Genomic DNA, 15,000 nt, shown 5'->3' with positions numbered 1-15,000 from the left:
AGGAACAGGAACAGGTGGCAGGAACAGGTGGCAGGAACAGGTGACAAGAACAGGTGACAGGAACAGGAACAGGTGGCAGGAACAGGTGACAGGAACAGGAACAGGTGGCAGGAACAGGTGACAGGAACAGGCGATAGGTGACAGGAACAGGTGACAGGAACAGGTGACAGGAACAGGAACAGGTGGCAGGAACAGGAACAGGTGGCAGGAACAGGTGACAAGAACAGGTGACAGGAACAGGTGACAGGAACAGGTGACAGGAACAGGTGGCAGGAACAGGAACAGGTGGCAGGAACAGGAACAGGTGACAGGAACAGGTGGCAGGAACAGGAACAGGTGGCAGGAACAGGTGACAGGAACAGGTGGCAGGAACAGGTGACAGGAACAGGTGGCAGGAACAGGTGACAGGAACAGGTGACAGGACCAGGTGACAGGAACAGGTGGCAGGAACAGGTGGCAGGAACAGGTGACAAGAACAGGTGACAGGAACAGGACCAGGTGACAGGAACAGGTGACAGGAACAGGTGGCAGGAACAGGTGACAAGAACAGGAACAGGTGACAGGAAAAGGTGACAGGAACAGGTTGGGGCTGCAGTGTGAACAGCCTCAGGTGTCAGAATCTCCATGGCAACTAGAGGGTGTCATCATGGCTGATCAGCAGAATGCTCAGCATGCTGTGTGTGTGTGTGTGTGTGTGTGTGTGTGTGTGTGTGTGTGTGTGTGTGTGTGTGTAGATTACCCCTGGAGGTTTCCCTCCTCTAACATGGACTCCAACGTGGTGAAGTGGCTCTTCCTCCCCGACCATCTGACCCCGCCCAACCCACTCTTCCTCCTCTGTAAGATCTTCATCATCTTCATCTTCATCATCTTCATCATCACCTGCAGCTTCTCAGTTATGAACCTTAAAGCTTCTCCATCTGAAATGACCTTCGTTTCAGGTCCCGACTGTCTTTTGCTTCATAGTAAAGTTACGCTGTGAAGGCTGATTTATGGTTCTGCGGTCACGCAGTCGCTTTGCAGATGGTGTGTGTGTGTGTGTGTGTGTGTGTGTGTGCCTCTCATGCTTCTGCGTCCTGTCTGTCTCTGCTGCGCTCAGCAACCCCCCCCCCCCATGCTGATATATTATTATCATATTGTTACCTGCAATGACAAGCCCTTTCAAAAAGCTTATTTGTGGCGTTGTAAATAAAGTCATGTTTATTGGAGGAGATCTGCTACACAAACCCTCTGTAAGCTACTCGCTCGCAGAACCATAAATCGGCCTTTCGAAATATTACACATGGAAAAATAATGGTTCTAAAATGGTTCCATGATGAACCATCAACTACTGAAGAACTTTCTTAGTTGATGGTTCTTCAGGTTCTTGTTGGCTCCAGCTCTTTTGAAAGAGGCTCTAAGTGTTGTGATGCTGTTCTCTGTGGTATCACAGGAGGTTCTTCTGTCGTTCTGCTGTGAAGTGTTTTCGGTTCTAATTGGCACCTTTTTTGTTTAGAAAAGGTTCTTCTCATTTCCTCGTTTCCTCTCCTCCTCTCCTCATGCCTCCTCTCCTTGTCTACTCGCCTCCTCTCCTTGCCTCCTCCCCTCTCCTCACCTCCTCTCCTCGCCTCCTCTCCTCGCCTCTTCTTCTCCTCTCCCATCCTCTTCTCCTCCTCTCCTTGTCTTCTCTCCTGTGCTCCTCTCCTCTCCTGCTCCTCCTCCTCTATTCTCCTCTCCTCTCCTCTCCTCTGCTCTCCTGCTCCTCCTCCTCCTCTCCTCTCCTCTCCTCTGCTCTCCTGCTCCTCCTCCTCCTCTCCTCTCCTCTCCTCTCCTCTGCTCTCCTTGTCTCCTCCTCCTCCTCTCCTCTCCTGTCCTCGCCTCCTCTCCTAGATGACTTCCTGCTCCTCCTGGGAGCCTCCTTGCAGCTGCAGGTGTTTGAAGAGGAGCACCAGCTGTCTGTGCAGCTCCTGGCAGGAGACAACAGTGAGCTGGAGGAGGAGGAGGAGGGACGGGCCTCCAACCTGATCAGCAGGCTTCACCTGAGCCCTGTGCCCGACTTCATACTGTGCAGGTAAACTGATCTGTCTGTCTGACCTGTCTGTCTCTCACTACCTGTTTCTCTGTCTGTCTGTCTGTCTGTCTGACCTGTCTGTCTGTCTGTCTGTCTGACCTGTCTGTCTGTCTGTCTGTCTGACCTGTCTGTCTGTCTGTCTGCACAGGTCGTACCTTGATATGATGAAGGTCATCATGTTCAGCTACCTGTTCTGGTTTGTCCTTACCATCATCTTCATCACTGGGACCACCAGGTGAGACTGCGTTGTTGTTGTTGTTGTTGTGTTGTTGTTGTTGTTGTTGTGTTGTTGTTTGTGTTCCATGTCAAAAATCATTTGTAAACAGTATTTGGTACCTTTGGCTGATTCGTTGGACTCATTTTGTCTTTCACAAATGTTTTGCTGTTTAATGTTTTTACTCTGTATTTTTTAGTCCTTGTTATCTATCTTTCTATCTATCTATCTATCTATCTATCTATCTTTCTGTCTATCTTTCTGTCTATCGTTCTATCTATCTATCTATCTATCTATCTTTCTGTCTATCTTTCTATCTATCTATCTATCTATGTGTATATGTATGGAAAAAATTTCCCCCAAAATTTATCCATTTGGCAGTCTTGTGTCTCCAAGCTGGGTTTCTCTCCCAGAGGCCTGGGTTCCTGCGTTCCTGAGGGTTCCTGGGTTCCTGAGGGTTCCTGGGTTCCTGAGGGTTCTGTGCAGTACCTCAGCTCTTCTGGACAGAGATGTCAGATGTTATTGCTGGGATCTGCTGGAGTCGCTCTCCCAGTTTGAGCTCCCATCACCACCAGCGGCTCCACTGCTGCCTTCACTGGCCTCGTCTCCTCCAGCTCCTCCCTCAGCTCCTGCTGTTCTTCCAGCTCCTCGTCCTCCTTCTTCCTGATGTTGCTGTGGCTCAGGATCGCTGCATCTCTCCCTGCTGCCTCCTTCTGCTGTTTGTGGACCAGCTGATCCATCTGAATCTGGACGTCCCGCAGGATCTGGACGTCCCGCAGGATCTGGGCTCTGTGGTTCTCCACCAGCTTTGGAGGCGTCTTCCTCGGGGTGGATCCATTTGCAGCTGGTTTTTTGTTTCTAGGTGTCCATGGAGTGCCGTTAGCTTCTTTAGCCAGTAGGTGTGGATCATGGCAGGACCTGGTGCTGTCCAGCTCTTCATTCTCGACACTCTTTCTTAAATGTCGGCTATCATGATGGTTACTGGTTCTTGTTCTGGGTTATTGCTGTCGTCTGCTCACAGATCCATCAGCCACTGGGTATTGGTGTTATGAGATGCCTCCTTCTCCCAGTACAGTTCAGTCTCTCACCCTAACCCAGACTGGGAGAGCGACTCCAGCTGATCCCAGGAACAACATCTGAGATCTCAGTCCAGAGGAGCACCGTCCTCAGAACAGCTGAGGTACTGCACAGAACCCTCAGGAACCCAGGCCTCTGGGAGAGGAACCCAGGCCTCTGGGAGAGGAACCCAGGCCTCTGGGAGAGGAACCCAGGCCTCTGGAAGAGGAACCCAGGCCTCTGGGAGAGGAACCCAGGCCTCTGGACGAGGAACCCAGTCTGAAGGAGACACAAGACCGAACAATGGGACCAGGGGGATTTTTTTGCATACAAATATATTTTGAATGTACATTGTATATTTATTGATTATAGATTTACATGTCTATTTAGATGCAGGTGTATGTGTGTATTTATTCAAATTTTACTTGTTTGTTATGTGCTGAGACTCAAATAAAATGATTTACATCAGATTAAAAAAAAAAGTCAGTCCCAAAACACTGTGTGTGAATACGGCTCCAGCAGTGATGGTGACAGGGCAGTAATCTGTGTGTGTGTGTGTGTGTGTGTGTGTGTGTGTGTGTGTCAGGATCAGTGTGTTCTGCATGGGCTACCTGGTGGCCTGTTTCTACTTCCTGCTGGTGGGCGGAGACTTGCTGCTGAAGCCAGTCAGATCCATCCTGCTCTACTGGGACTGTCTGATTGGCTACAACGTGTTTGTCATCACCATGAAAAACATCCTGTCGGTATGACGAACACACACACACACACACACACACACACACACACACAATCTAGATTAGACAGTCTTGATTACATAATGTGGGCCGGTTTTCAAAGTGGGGTCCGGGGACCTCCAGGGGGCTGAGACGCTTCAGCTGGGGGTCCAGAACATGAAACAGTTTGAAAAACACTCGTCTGGATTAGATCATTTGGATTACACAGCCCGGATTAGACTTGTTGTCATTATTCATTTTTAACTTGCCTGCTTGTCTGTCTCTCACCTGTCTGTCTCTCACCTGTCTGTCTCTCACCTCTCTGTCTGTCTCTCACACTTATCTGTCTCTTACTTATCTGTCTCGGACCTGTCTGTCTGTCTCTCACCTGTCTGTGTGTCTCTCACCTGTCTGTGTCTCACCTGTCTGTGTGTCAGATCCTGGCCTGTGGTTTCATTAAGTCTCTGGTGTTGAATCACTGCTGGTTGATCCAGCTCTTCAGCCTGGCCTGCACCATTAAAGGATACAGCAAACGTACGTGCACATCTGTCAGTCTGTCAGTCTGTCAATCTGTTAATCTGTCAATCTGTCAATTTGTCAATCTGTCAGTCTGTTAATATGTCAATCTGTCAATTTGTCAATCTGTCAGTCTGTCAGTCTGTCAATCTGTAAATCTGTCAATCTGTCAGTCTGTCAATCTGTCAATCTGTCAATCTGTCAGTCTGTCAGTCTGTCAATCTGTCAGTCTGTCAGTCTGTCAATCTGTCAAGCTGTCAGTCTGTCAATCTGTTAATCTGTCAATCTGTTAATCTGTCAGTCTGTCAATCTGTTAATCTGTCAATCTGTCAGTCTGTTAATCTGTCAATCTGTCAATGTGTCAATCTGTCAATGTGTCAATCTGTCAGTCTGTCAATCTGTCAATCTGTTAATCTGTCAATTTGTCAATCTGTCAGTCTGTCAGTCTGTCAATCTGTCAATCTGTCAATCTGTCAGTCTGTTAATCTGTCAGTCTGTTAATCTGTCAGTCTGTCAATCTGTTAATCTGTCAATCTGTCAGTCTGTCAATCTGTTAATCTGTCAATCTGTTAATCTGTCAGTCTGTCAATCTGTTAATCTGTCAATCTGTCAATCTGTCAGTCTGTCAGTCTGTCAATCTGTTAATCTGTCAGTTTGTCAATCTGTTAATCTGTTAATCTGTCAATCTGTCAATCTGTTAATCTGTCAGTCTGTCAATCTGTCAGTTTGTTAATCTGTCAATCTGTCAGTCTGTCAATCTGTCAGTCTGTAAATCTGTCAATCTGTCAATCTGTCTGTCTGTCAGTCTGTCAATCTGTTAATCTGTCAATCTGTCAATCTGTCAGTCTGTCAATCTGTCAATCTGTCAGTCTGTTAATCTGTCAATCTGTCAGTCTGTCAATCTGTCAATCTGTCAGTCTGTTAATCTGTCAATCTGTCAGTTTGTCAATCTGTCAGTCTGTCAGTCTGTCAATCTGTCAATCTGTTAATCTGTCAGTCTGTTAATCTGTCAGTCTGTCAATCTGTCAGTCTGTCAGTCTGTCAATCTGTCAATCTGTCAGTCTGTCAATCTGTTAATCTGTCAGTCTGTCAGTCTGTCAATCTGTTAATCTGTCAATCTGTCAGTCTGTTAATCTGTCAATCTGTCAATTTGTCAATCTGTCAGTCTGTCAATCTGTCAATCTGTCAGTCTGTCAATCTGTTAATCTGTCAATCTGTCAATCTGTCAGTCTGTCAATCTGTCAATCTGTTAATCTGTCAATCTGTTAATCTGTCAGTCTGTCAATCTGTTAATCTGTTAATCTGTCAATCTATTAATCTGTCAGTCTGTCAGTCTGTCAATCTGTCAATCTGTCAGTCTGTCAATCTGTCAATCTGTTAATCTGTCAATCTGTCAGTCTGTCAATCTGTTAATCTGTCAGTCTGTCAATCTGTCAATCTGTCAGTCTGTCAATCTGTCAATCTGTCAGTCTGTCAGTCTGTCAATCTGTCAGTCTGTCAATCTGTCAGTCTGTCAATCTGTCAGTCTGTTAATCTGTCAGTCTGTCAGTCTGTCAATCTGTCAATCTGTTAATCTGTCAGTCTGTCAGTCTGTTAATCTGTCAGTCTGTCAGTCTGTCAGTCTGTCAATCTGTCAGTCTGTCAGTCTGTCAATCTGTCAGTCTGTCAATCTGTCAATCTGTTAATCTGTCAGTCTGTCAATCTGTCAGTCTGTTAATCTGTCAGTCTGTCAGTCTGTCAGTCTGTCAATCTGTCAGTCTGTTAATCTGTCAGTCTGTCAGTCTGTCAATCTGTCAGTCTGTCAGTCTGTCAATCTGTCAGTCTGTCAGTCTGTCAGTCTGTTAATCTGGGGGGGGGGGGGTCCTCAGGTCCTGCTCGGTACCTTTTCGTTTGTTTCCAGGCACTTTTGTTTTGTAGTTGATAGTTTATTATTGTCGTTATTGGTTGATGATTTATCATCCTGTTGTCATTGCCTTGTTGGTGGTGAACCATTTGCATTTTTTACAGTTTATTGTTTATTTGTTGTTTACTGCAGCGGAGCAGCAGAGCAGTAAACAGTGCGAGTTGCCGAGTGACGAGGCGGGAATCATCTGGGACGGCGTCTGTTTCTGCTTCCTGTTGCTGCAGCGACGAGTTTTCAGGAGTCAGTACTTCCTGTATGTAGTGCTGGAGCTTCACAACACACAACTACTGGCCTCCAGGTACACACACATACACACACACACACACACACACACACACACACACACACACACACACACACACTCACTCCAGACCTTTTACTGTCTTAATTGATGGTTGAATAATAAAGGAAAAGGCCACACCTGGCCATGAAGCTGCTGTGTGTCCAAATACTTCCTACCTGGACACATTTACATGTTTAGCTCTCTCCCCCATAGACTCCCATTATATCTGGAATGCAAAGTCTCGGGAGAGAAGCAGAAAGACACACTTTTGTAACTCACCGAATCTCGGGCATTTTTGGGAGTTGGAAAATAATTTTGACACAGTTTGAAAGCCCAAAGTCTTGCCTTTCTCATGGGACATTTTATTTTCTGCTCGGACAGAAAAAAGCAGCTGTTTGACCACTACTTTTAGGCGATTTTCTCCCAAGCGCCACTGTCACTCATGCTGTGTGTTTCATAGAGCCTCATTTCTGGCTCCACCCACACAAGCATCAGTGGCTCCGCCCACACATGCCTCAGTGGCTCCGCCCACACAAGCCCCAGTGGCTCAGTGGATAGTGTCTCTGCCTGCCATGCAGGAGACCAGGGTTCAACTCCCCACCTGGGCAAGAGCAACAACACTACACAGCCCACAAACAGCACAGGGCTGCTGATTTAGCACATGTTCAGGCGGTCACAAGGCAAGCACATCAAAGTTTCTTCAGAAACTTTATATCCTCTAGTTTTTATTGTTATTGTTGTTGTTGTGTGTTTAGATGAGATTACACTTTGAAAAAACATTTTCATCAGCCCGACTTTATGTTTGTGTGTGTGTGTGTGTGTGTGTGTGTGTGTGTGTGTGTGTGTGTGTGTTGCAGGGGGGCGGAGCTCTTTGAGGCTTCCACAGTGAAAGCCGTCAGAGCGAGACTGGACGTGGAGAAAAACTCCATGGACCTGCTGAAGAGACAGTATGAGACACACACACACACACACACACACACACTCATACACACACACACACACACACACACAAACACACACACACACTCACTCACACACACACACACACACACACACACTGTGTGTTGATGTGTGTGTGTGTGTGTGTGTGTGTGCAGGATGGAGAGGATCAAGTCGCGGCAGCAGAAGTTCCGCAGGGGGAAGGAGCGGCTGCTGAGTTTGACCCAGGACAGCTTCCGTACCGACGGTCTGTTTGCGCCACACTGTTGCCACGGTAACACTTCTGAAACAATCACAGAGTTTCACGGTGACGTGTGTGTTTGTGCGGCTGTGCAGGGCCGGAGAGCAGAAAGGGGCGGGGCCAGAAGGACTGGTGGAGACCCTGGGTGGACCACGCCTCCAGTGAGTCACATGATCCCTGACATCTTTCAGCTACAGATTCAATAACTTTATTGACGTTTCCATGGTGACAGAGGGAGCAGCTCATCTCTGCGCCAACCGTCTGCTGCCGATAAAGTTATTTCAAAATGATCAGAGGCTAACGCTAACATCAGCTAACATCAGCTAACATCAGCTAACATCAGCTAACATCAGCTAACATCAGCTAACCGGCTGCTGTCGGCTGCCTTGTTGTTAATAAAGTTACAGAATAAAATCCAACAACCTGCTGCCAAACCAGGAGCCACACGCTGTCTGTCTGCCTGTGTGTTTACCTGTCTGTCTGTCTATGTGTTTACCTGTCTGTCTGTCTGCCTGTGTGTTTACCTGTCTGTCTGTCTGTGTGTTTACCTGTCTGTCTGTCTGTCTGCCTGTCTTCCTCTCTGTCTGTCTGTCACTGATTCTTGGGAATTTGGATAAAATAGGTTTTAATTTTGAAAAAAAAGTGAGTTAAATGACAAAATGTGAAGGTTTATCATTATAGGCCAAGGTCTTGGCTGTTCAGCAATGTACCGGTGCAACCTCCTCATTTTGCATTTCTTTCATAAAATAGGTTTTTCCAGTTATTAGGCTACTTTGTTTTTGTCAACACCGTCACCGTAATGATTTTTTTTAAATTTGAAAAACACATTTTTGTATTAAAGAGACTATTACTTTAATAATTCAACAGCACCAAAGAGACATATTGTAAGCATATTCATTTAAAACCAATATAACTGCCTCTGACGGTGGTGACACTAATCTGACAGTGGTGACAGTCGCCTCATTAAAACATACATTTCCAAAATTTATACCACTCAAGTCAATGGCTTCTTGCTTAACAACTTTATTTAACTATTTGGTACAAAAAATAAGAATCCTGAGCTCTGTTATAAGCATTTTTCAGACTTCAGTCATCACCGTCACACAGAAAACCTGACGGTGGTGACGTCTGACGGTGGAGACAAAAACCTGCTCTTTCACATGATCAGCATGAGTTGTTCACATTAGCCAGCTTGTTTTCGCCCTGTTGCTACCTGCATCAGACCTCTTCTTAAAAAGTATACATTTATTCCATAATCTAATCTAATATTTTTTATACAGAAGTGACGGTGTTGACATGTTATGGTTGTGACAGTAGCAGTGTCCAAAAATATGAAGAGATTTAAGAGAAAACAGCAAACTTCCAGGAGCCTGAGCGGTCTTGAAGCATGCAGTAGAGCTGAAGGTTTGAAAAGGGCTCCTCAGGAATGTAACTGACCTTGTAGTTTTTTTTATTATTATTTTTTAAATATACCGTATTTCACCAATTAATCGCCCGGCCGCAAATAGCCGCCGGGTTCTTTTAAACGCCTGGGGTCTGCACGCATTTTGCGTATTAAACGCCCACCTGAATAACCGCCAGGGCGATTATTTGCATTATATTGAGGTAACCCAAAATAAGGCTGTTCACCTTATTTTTGCAGAAGTAAACAGTTAGCCGCACAATAACAGTGCGGCACTTCCGTTTTCTGTCAAAATAAGAGCGCTAGCTAACGTTAGAACAAAAGGGTGTACAGTAATATTAAATCGACCGACTGAAAATATGTTGGACAGTAACTATCATCACAATAATGACCTGGTGCAAAAATAAATAAAGGCCTGCAGCGAATAGCCGCCTGGTTCTTTTAAACGCCCGGGGTCCAAGTCGATTTTGCATATTAAACACCCGGGCGATTAATTGGTGAAATACGGTATATCTGACGGTGGTGATGAATATCTGGGACACATTTTGAGCAACCACAAAATAATAGTAAATATTGTTCAAAACTCATCGTTTGTAGTTTTTAATACATATTATGATGTACTCTTTCATGTGGTAAAGATATTATTCAATGAAATTATTACTTTTTGTTGTTTTAATCAAGTTGAAATGAGTATCTCCTATCTGAGGACAACTGGTTTTGTAGGCCATGGGCCAACATATAATCATTAAATTAATCAAAATTAAAAATAAACCTATAAAAGAACCTTACAAATGTGCAAAGGACCCCCTGATTATGCCCTTGATTCTTTTTATTCATTAAAATGTTGTACATTTCCAAAAGAAATAGCATTTTTCTTAGTGGGACATGATTTTGCCAAATTCCCAAGAATTAGTGCTGTCTGACTCTCTGTCTGTCTGTCTGCTTACCTGTCTGTCTGTCTGCCTGTCTCCCTGCAGTGGTGAGGAGTGGTAACTACTACCTGTTTGAGACGGACAGCGAGGAGGAGGAGGAGGAGGAGGAAAGGAAGGAAGAGGAGGAGAAAAAGGGGGAGGAGCTTCCTGAGAAGTCAGCCTTCCAGGTGAGTCAGCTCCTGTTTCCATGGCAACAGCTAGAGGTGAGACAGGAGCCTCTCCCAGTCCTCTACTGTATGACGGTCTGTCTGCCTGTTTTTTTTATTTCTTTATTTCTTAGACCCTCCAGAAAAACGCGATTATGTGATTTATGTGATTCCCACATAAATCACCAAAATGTTGCTGATTATGCGGGGGCGGTTATTTTCCAAAAGGGCGCATAATTCCCGCATATTTCGCATATTTTGCAATATTTTGTGTTATTAATAATATTAATATTTGTATTCTGTCTGTCTGTCTGACCTGTCTGACCTGTCTGTCTGACCTTTCTATCTGACCTGTCTGTCTGTCTGTCTGACCTGTCTGTCTCTGTGACCTGTCTGTCTGTCTGTCTGTCTGACCTGTCTGTCTGTCTGTCTGTCTGTCTGTCTGTCTGTCTGTCTGTATGTCTGACCTGTCTGTCTGTCTGACCTGTCTGTCTGCCTGTCTGTCTGTCTGTCTGTCTGTCTGTGTGACCTGTCTGTCTGTGTGACCTGTCTGTCTGTGTGACCTGTCTGTCTGCCAGTTTGTGTACCATGCGTGGATCACAGACTCCAGGACGGCGCTGAGAGCTCGCAGCAGCCAGAGGAGGCTGAGGAGGAGGAGCAGGAGGGAGGAGCAGAGAGGAGGTGAGGAGGAGGAGGAGGAGGGAGGAGCAGAGAGGAGGAGGGAGGAGGAGGAGGAGGAGGGAGGAGCAGAGAGGAGGGGGGAGGAGCAGAGAGGAGGTGAGGAGGAGGAGGAGGAGGGAGGAGCAGAGAGGAGGGGGGAGGAGCAGAGAGGAGGAGGGAGGAGCAGAGAGGAGGTGAGGAGGAGGAGGAGGAGGGAGGAGCAGAGAGGAGGTGAGGAGCGTAGACGTAGCGGTGCGTAACGTCAAGCTAACAGCTGAACAGCCTGTCGCGTTACGCAGCGCTGCAGGTATGGAAGCCCAGAGGGACATTCTCCTGTAGAGTGGAACTTTACCTGGATGAGTAATAACAGGGGCGGGGCTAAAGACCTCTGACATCACTGCCACATCCATGAGCTCTCCCTCTCCAGGTGAGGGCTAACATGTTAAACTTTGGCTGCACTGATTCAGCAGCATAATGGAGTTCTGTCGCTTTAAAGGGCGGAGGCTTAAATACAGGCTGATGCTGATTGGATAACAGCTCTGACACGCCCACAACACGGAGGGAACCTGCCTCCGAGGCAAAACGTTACGACCAAACACATCGTCCAATGAGACGCCGTCACACAGCGCCCTGATAACAGCAGCTGACTCCTCCCACTCTTCCTCCTGCAGCCAGGGACGTGTCGGAGGAGGAGGAGCGACAGGAGGAGCGACAGGAGGAGAGACAGGAGGAGCGACAGGAGGAGAGACAGGAGGAGAGCGAGCAGGAGAGAGAGGAGGAGAGAGAGGAGGAGAGAGAGGAGGCTCCAGGTAGGAGGCGTTTAAAATACTCACCATTTACCCAAAGTCTGAAGCACCAAAACAAGAATGAAGGTTCAAAACAGCTGAGCAGGACTCCCGGCCAATGAGAGAGCAGGACTCCCGGCCAATGAGAGAGCAGGACTCCCGGCCAATGAGAGAGCAGGACTCCCAGCCAATGAGAGAGCAGGAGAGGCTGTGAGGGTGATTGGCTGAGGAGGTGGTTGGTTCGGTTCTTGTAGATCTCTGAGCAGAGTAACCACTGGGGGCGGGGCCTGGGGGGCGGAGCCTGGGGGCGGAGCCTGTGCTCGCCACACGGGGAGGAAGTGAACCTTCGCCCTGCGAGAGAGTAAAATGTATATTTGGGTGAAATATTCCTTTAATGAGGTCTGGAACTTAATGAAGCAGGATCTTCACACTGTTTCATCTGTGTGTGTGTGTGTGTGTGTGTGTGTGTGTGTGTGTGTGTGTGTGGCAGACACTGTGCTGCATCGGTTCTCCAACACACTGCAGTTCTGCTGGGTTCTGCTGTCGGCTCTGCTGGACTCTCTGACTGCCTGGCTCAACGGTCTGTGTCAGGAGCACGTCGACATCTCCACTGTGCTGCGGATAGAGCGCTGCATGCTAACGCAGCAAGCTAAACAGGTAGCACGCTAAACAGGTAGCATGCTAAACAGGTAGCACGCTAACGCAGCAGACTAAACAGGTAGCACGCTAAACAGGTAGCACGCTAACGCAGCATGCTAAACAGGTAGCACGCTAAACAGGTAGCACGCTAACGCAGCAGACTAAACAGGTAGCACGCTAAACAGGTAGCACGCTAACGCAGCATGCTAAACAGGTAGCACGCTAAACAGGTAGCATGCTAACGCAGCAGGCTAAACAGGTAGCATGCCAACGCAGCAGGCTAAACAGGTAGCACGCTAACGCAGCAGGCTAAACAGGTAGCACGCTAACATAGCAGGCTAAACAGGTAGCACGCTAACATAGCAGGCTAAACAGGTAGCACGCTAACGCAGCAGGCTAAACAGGTAGCACGCTAACGCAGCATGCTAAACAGGTAGCACGCTAACGCAGCAGGCTAAACAGGTAGCACGCTAACGCAGCATGCTAAACAGGTAGCACGCTAACGCAGCAGGCTAAACAGGTAGCACGCTAACGCAGCATGCTAAACAGGTAGCACGCTAACGCAGCAGGCTAAACAGGTAGCATGCTAAACAGGTAGCACGCTAACGCAGCATGCTAAACAGGTAGCATGCTAACGCAGCATGCTAAACAGGTAGCATTTCTTGATGTTTTGATTTGATAAAGCCCTTTGAGACAAATTTGTAATTTGTGATTCTGGGTTATGTGAATAAATAAAATTGAATTGAATTGAATTGAATTGAAATTGGAATTTGGATTTTTTTTTTATTTTGATTTGCTTTTTTCAATAATCGAACTGTAACTCTCTCTAACTCTCGCGAGATCTCCTGTCTGTTTTGTTAATTTCCTGGTAATTTCCTTGAAACATTTTCCTAATTTCATGCACTCACTAAGTTGCTTGTTCTTAAAAGAAATGAAGTTTGCTCGGGTTGAACGCCTGAAGCTCGACTTTCAGCAGGTTTGCTGATCCATCCTGCTTGTTTGTCTGTTGCCAGGGAAACGTGGCCTCCAGGGAGGCCATCCACGTTTACTACCAGCAGCAGATGTCAAAGAGCTCCAGGGGATCATGTTTGGACTACATTACCCATGAGGCCATTGGACAAGTGGACCACGGCTCCCATGGCGCCGAAGGGCAGAGCTCAGCATGGGGTCTCATGGCAGAGAGAAGAAGGGAGGAGGAGGAGGAGGAGGAGGAGGAGGAATCAGCAGGAGATGAGATGTGTGGAGCAAGAAGGCTTGGAGACAGTAAAGCAGGGAACGTCCCGCCTGAGGACGTCCTGCCTGAGGAGCTCCAGGGGGAAGGTGCAGCACAGGACGTCCCGCCTGAGGACGTCCCGCCTGAGGACGTCCCGCCTGAGGACGTCCTGCCTGAGGAGCTCCAGGGGGAAGGTGCAGCACAGGACGTCCCGCCTGAGGACGTCCTGCCTGAGGACGTCCCGCCTGAGGACGTCCCGCCTGAGGACGTCCTGCCTGAGGAGCTCCAGGGGGAAGGTGCAGCACAGGACGTCCCGCCTGAGGACGTCCCGCCTGAGGACGTCCCGCCTGAGGAGCTCCAGGGGGAAGGTGCAGCACAGGACGTCCCGCCTGAGGACGTCCCGCCTGAGGACGTCCCGCCTGAGGACGTCCTGCCTGAGGAGCTCCAGGGGGAAGGTGCAGCACAGGACGTCCCGCCTGAGGACGTCCTGCCTGAGGACGTCCCGCCTGAGGACGTCCCGCCTGAGGACGTCCTGCCTGAGGAGCTCCAGGGGGAAGGTGCAGCAGGGGACACACCTGGCGCTCCACAAAGCAAAGCGGAGGCAGGAGGAGAGAGCCCAGCTGTGGCTGCTGGACCAGAGCTCAGAGCTGGAGATACTGGAAAACTACATTTCCCAGAATGCCCTGTGGCTAAAACCAGCCAGCGACCACGGCCCAAACTCTACAGGATGGAGAAAGTGGAGTCCTCTTCCTCCTCTTCCTCAGTGGAGGAGGGGCTCAGCAGGACAGACAGGTGAGGTTTGTCTCTACTGTCCAATGAAATAATGAGACATTTACCTTATTAACAAGATATATTTAGAGAACAATGTAAACAATAACATAAACAACAACAACAGAAACAGATTGTTTGCATTAAAGGGTTAGGGTTACTTAGTTGCAATTTAAAAAAGTAAACAAATCCAAACCCTGCGGTCTCTCTCTCCAGTCAGCGCACCGCGCTCGGCCCTCGTCACGGGACGTCCCGCAGCGACAGGGACTTGACCTGGCCCCCCCTCCCGGACACACATGAAGACACGCCCCCTCGCCACACACACACCAGTGCCTCCTCCCCCTCTTCCCCCCTCCCCCCTCCGGGCGAGGCCGACATGCCCCCCTCCTACAGCCTCGCTCTGGGCCTGGACGTCCAGGAGGAGGCGGGGCGAGGGGAGGGGGGGGAGGGGTCCCACAGGAAGCGGCTGTTCGTTCAGGTGCCCGCCGAGCAAAGCGACTTCCTGTCCGAGCCGGCCTCCACTCCCTGTCCCCTGCCGTCACA

The 15,000-nt window shown here is 48.3% G+C and overlaps 1 protein-coding gene across 1 annotated transcript in view; it reads left to right on the top strand.

Moving 5' to 3' along the window:
* The window catches only part of LOC115379062 (piezo-type mechanosensitive ion channel component 2-like), a 65,382-nt gene that overhangs the window by 29,457 nt on the left and 20,925 nt on the right, over positions 1 to 15,000 (top strand). Inside the window, exons 24-38 of the mRNA XM_030079731.1 lie at positions 735 to 836; positions 1,867 to 2,047; positions 2,196 to 2,282; positions 3,904 to 4,060; positions 4,468 to 4,564; positions 6,582 to 6,747; positions 7,590 to 7,679; positions 7,830 to 7,918; positions 8,008 to 8,073; positions 10,292 to 10,413; positions 10,971 to 11,138; positions 11,834 to 11,861; positions 12,328 to 12,494; positions 13,490 to 14,481; positions 14,674 to 15,000. The exon at positions 14,674 to 15,000 is cut by the window's right edge and continues 39 nt beyond it. Of these exons, the coding sequence (XP_029935591.1) occupies positions 735 to 836; positions 1,867 to 2,047; positions 2,196 to 2,282; positions 3,904 to 4,060; positions 4,468 to 4,564; positions 6,582 to 6,747; positions 7,590 to 7,679; positions 7,830 to 7,918; positions 8,008 to 8,073; positions 10,292 to 10,413; positions 10,971 to 11,138; positions 11,834 to 11,861; positions 12,328 to 12,494; positions 13,490 to 14,481; positions 14,674 to 15,000 (2,839 nt within the window). The remainder of the gene's footprint in view (positions 1 to 734; positions 837 to 1,866; positions 2,048 to 2,195; positions 2,283 to 3,903; positions 4,061 to 4,467; positions 4,565 to 6,581; positions 6,748 to 7,589; positions 7,680 to 7,829; positions 7,919 to 8,007; positions 8,074 to 10,291; positions 10,414 to 10,970; positions 11,139 to 11,833; positions 11,862 to 12,327; positions 12,495 to 13,489; positions 14,482 to 14,673) is intronic.

This window comes from Myripristis murdjan, chromosome 20, assembly GCF_902150065.1.
Source record: "Myripristis murdjan chromosome 20, fMyrMur1.1, whole genome shotgun sequence".
Classification (NCBI taxonomy): Eukaryota; Metazoa; Chordata; class Actinopteri; order Holocentriformes; family Holocentridae; genus Myripristis; species Myripristis murdjan.
This window is presented reverse-complemented; position numbering and strand designations above follow the sequence as displayed.